This window comes from Hipposideros armiger, unplaced genomic scaffold, assembly GCF_001890085.2.
Source record: "Hipposideros armiger isolate ML-2016 unplaced genomic scaffold, ASM189008v1 scaffold_94, whole genome shotgun sequence".
Taxonomy (NCBI): Eukaryota; Metazoa; Chordata; class Mammalia; order Chiroptera; family Hipposideridae; genus Hipposideros; species Hipposideros armiger.
The window spans coordinates 258,351-262,155 of NW_017731444.1; the positions used below are offsets into that span (position 1 = coordinate 258,351).

The 3,805-nt window shown below is 43.3% G+C and overlaps 2 protein-coding genes across 4 annotated transcripts in view; both read left to right on the plus strand.

The window, feature by feature from the left end:
* Window positions 1-3,805, plus strand: part of UBOX5 (U-box domain containing 5) — a 40,327-nt gene that overhangs the window by 9,975 nt on the left and 26,547 nt on the right. For 2 of the 3 annotated variants that reach the window (XM_019645807.1, XM_019645811.1), the window contains exon 1: window positions 2,911-2,997. The exons of the other annotated variant lie outside the window; for it this stretch is intronic. The gene's annotated coding sequence lies outside the window, so the exon portion shown is untranslated. Of the gene's footprint in view, window positions 1-2,910; window positions 2,998-3,805 lie in introns of those variants that run through there. 3 annotated transcript variants of the gene reach the window in all.
* Window positions 2,412-3,805, plus strand: part of FASTKD5 (FAST kinase domains 5) — a 16,441-nt gene continuing 15,047 nt past the window's right edge. Inside the window, exon 1 of the mRNA XM_019645668.1 lies at window positions 2,412-3,803. Coding sequence (XP_019501213.1) covers window positions 2,565-3,803 — 1,239 coding nt within the window. The 5' untranslated portion in view covers window positions 2,412-2,564. The remainder of the gene's footprint in view (window positions 3,804-3,805) is intronic.

Consider the following 3,805-nt stretch of genomic DNA (forward strand, 5'->3'; position numbering starts at 1 on the left):
ACCCAGTGAAGATATAGCCAAATTAAGGCTTAAGCATGTGGGAGTCAGCCTTACAGATGATTTGATAAATCAGCTACTAAAGGGGAAATCAGGAGGGCGTTTCCAGGGGGAAACTGAGTCAGGAACGGGGCAGCAGCCCATGGAACTAGAGAAGAAGGCAGCCGTACCCTTGGAGTGCTCTCCTTACAATGTGGCGGACAGATTGGGGGCCATGGAGATGGCTGGCCTGTGCCTCCCAACCTGCACGCAGGCCCCACAAGTGAAGTTGGCTATTCAGTTGACAAATAAGAACCAGTATTGCTATGGTTCCAGGAATCTGCTTGGACTGCACAATATGAAGAGGCGGCAGCTGAATCGGCTTGGGTACCGTGTGGTAGAGTTATCCCACTGGGAATGGCTCCCACTACTGAAACGAACTCGCTTAGAAAAGCTGGCATTCCTCCATGAGAAATTGTTCACCCCTGATCTCTGACGGGCCTTCAGGGCATTTTTACTCATAAATGCTGTCGATGTGCACTGTGCCAGGTGTTGTGAAACAGTTATAAAAGGCAGAATGTAGGTTTGTAATAAAATCATCTGTTGAGGAGACTTACTGGTATTCTTGTCTATGGCAGATTGAAGCTAGTGTCTGTTATTATGAATTAATTGTAACCTGTCCAGTTGTACAAGTTGCTTATTTGTGCAGTTAAATAAATGCCTTAAAACGTCCGATTTTCAAGTAATTCCTATTGCATTTTTTTCCCCCTCTGTTCACCACCCTTATCTCATGGTTATTTTGAATTTTTAGGATAAAAGTATTGTCAGACATTGTCTCAAGCCAATTTTTAAAAACTGGTTTTCGTATGCTTTGGTATAAAATGAGAGTCTTTTACAACTTCTCTCACATTTCAGGATTCTCCCTTCCCCATGCATGTTTTCTTCACACCCTCTGAAATTAAAATCCTTATTCTTGTTTAGTTTTGTTTGGTTGTCCTTAGTTGCTGACTCTTTCTGCTTTAAAAGGCCATTTCAGAGTTAGTGAGCCTAATGTCTTCCTCTTAGCCCCTTCTCCATTTCTACTTTTGCATAAACTACCCCAGCCTACCGCACCTCATGCCCAGGATATTTTCTCTCTAAAACTGAATCTAGAATAAAATTATATGAGTGCCTATTTGACCAGTGGTTCTTAAATATGACCAAGTTAAATGTTTTTCATGGCAAGTAGCTCAGATGAGAAGGAAACTTACTATGGCCCATAACAGGAGGTTTAATAGACTTAGGTTTGGTTGTATTTGAGCCACAGGCATGAGGAGATTGTATATATATATATGTTGGTAACTTAATACAGGTAACATTTGTAAATACTTGGAGTCTGTGAGAATTTCTTTTAAAAAGGATCCTTCCCGGGCCAGCCGAGTGGCACGATGGTTAAGAACTGGCTTGGGATGCCAGAGGGTCCCGGTTCGGATCCCACATATGAGGGCCAGTGACACTGCCCTCCACAGCTAAGATGCTAAAGAACAGTTCAACCTNTGCAACTCCTCATCACTGTCAAAACTCCCAACCATTAGCTTGTCCTCATCTGTGTCTGATGACGAATCACTTCTTCATATATTGCCTCGTCCTCAGTTCCATCTATGGCATTTGAAATCTACAACCACTGTATAAGACGCACCCAGTTTTTAGACCCCAAATTTTTCAAAAAAGGGTACGTCTTATACATGGGGAAATACGGTACTTCCCAATTGCATGACTACTCTGCAATAGTGATTCAAACTCTGTTATAAGCTTCCTGGAGAGGAGAATAGGCATCTTCTAAAAGGCATAGGAACAGTATTAGAACAACAGAATTCTGTGAGCAAAAGTTTTGTACTTTGGGAATAGGGAGGGTTATTGTGGCTATAGTTAATTAAACTTCACACCAAATTCCACTTTTTACTTTGGTAGCTTTTACCAACTTATTCTCCAAGTGGGCCCTTTATGTGTTGATATCAGAGAGATGGAATAGGTTGCTCACTTTTGTTCCCAGCTTCCTTTTTGGAAATCTGCCTTCTTCCTTCCTCTTGGAAGTTAACAGCAACCGTCTCTTCTCTAACCATCACTGCTTTCCTTCTACCATAAAGGAAGTCTGTCCAGAGGACAGAGGAAGTTCAGAAGGAAGTCTGAACTGAGCAGCAGTCTGGAGAACTGCCCAGTAGTACCCTGGTTTTGATGTTTCCTTGTGTCTTTATGCAAGGCACACAGAGTATCATTGATATATGCTGTCTTGTGGTTTGGGCATTCACTAACGTTGAACTTAAGTGGACAGCAGAGTTTTTATTCAGTTCTTATAATGTGTAAATTTTGGTATTGTGATGGGTGGAAGCCACTTATTCTTCATCTACCCTTTTTTCAGTATCTGGCACCAATTCTGGCCCAGTCATTTGTGATCCATGGCCCTTGTGGTATGCTGAAGATTTCCAGGCAGTTTCTGTGGAACGCTTCTCCATCCAGCTCTAATCAAGCACCATATAAACAAGAAATTGCCTGGTCAAACCTGTGAGGACTGTGTTCTGACAGCCAAAACGATCAGTACTGACACCAGAATGGCAGCCACTCTGAAGTTGTTAAAACCTTTAGGATACCGAGCGTTTTGCAGTCCTTTATCCTGCAGTGCAACCCAAAGTATGGCATATTGGAATGTGGGAAGCTGCACACGGCACAAGGGACAGGACCCTCCAGAGCACAGTAGCCTCTGCCATCCTTCCAAAAAAGTTGAGAATACTTGTAACACCTCCTCTCCTCGTAGGATCCTGACAACCAGCAGTGCCCTCCCGGGTTTGGAATTCAGCAGGGCTTCTGCCTTGAAGGCCAGCACACTGAAGCCAGGCTCATCCAGGGCCATGAAAATTGATGAAGAGGATGTAGAAGTTTTTGATTCCTTTGAAGACCCCCGAGTTTTCCTACAGCTAAGACCAGAGTACCAGTTTCACAGCTATAACAGATCTGAGCCTTACCAGCCCCTGTCTGTTTCAGAAGGTGAACTAATTTTGCACAAAGTCACAGTTTATCAAGATAATCTCCAGCCTCAAACCATTGCCGATTACTTGCGTAAGCTGAGCTGTATGCCTGCAGAGCAGCATCCCGTTTTGCTGTCCAGTACCCGCTTTGCTTTGCTCTGCCAGCTGAGTGTGAAAAACATACAGCTCTTTGATGCCCCAGATCTGATCAGTATTTTGAAAGCCTTTGTCAGTTTAGGAATCCCTCATTCTCATTCAATGCTAGATGTGTATGAAACCAGATTTTGCCATAAGGTGTGGGAGATGAGTCTGGATCAACTTCTCTTGGTGGCTGATCTCTGGAGGTACTTGGGCCGCAGAGTACCTCGGTTTTTTAAAATATTCTTTAGTTATCTTAATTTGCACTGGAAAGATCTATCTTTGTCCCAGCTGATTCACTTGATTTATATTATAGGCGAAAGTCGTCAGGTACCCCAGGACCTAATGCAAAAACTGGAATCGTTGATCCTCAAGTATATAGATTTGATCAATTTAGAGGAGGCTGGTACAATCTGTTTGGGGTTCTTTAAATCAAGTAGTAATCTCTCTGAATTTGTCATGCGGAAAATTGGAGATCTGGTGTGTGCTGACATGCAGCACCTAAGTAGTTATGCCTTAGTGAATATTCTTAAAATGTTCCGTTTCACTCACGTGGATCACGTAAACTTCATGAAGCAATTTGGGCAGATTGCCCCTCAGCGAATTCCTTCCCTGGGAGTTCAGGGTGTCATGCACCTGACTCTCGCCTGCTCAGCCTTACGCATCCTGGATGAAGGGGTCATGAATGC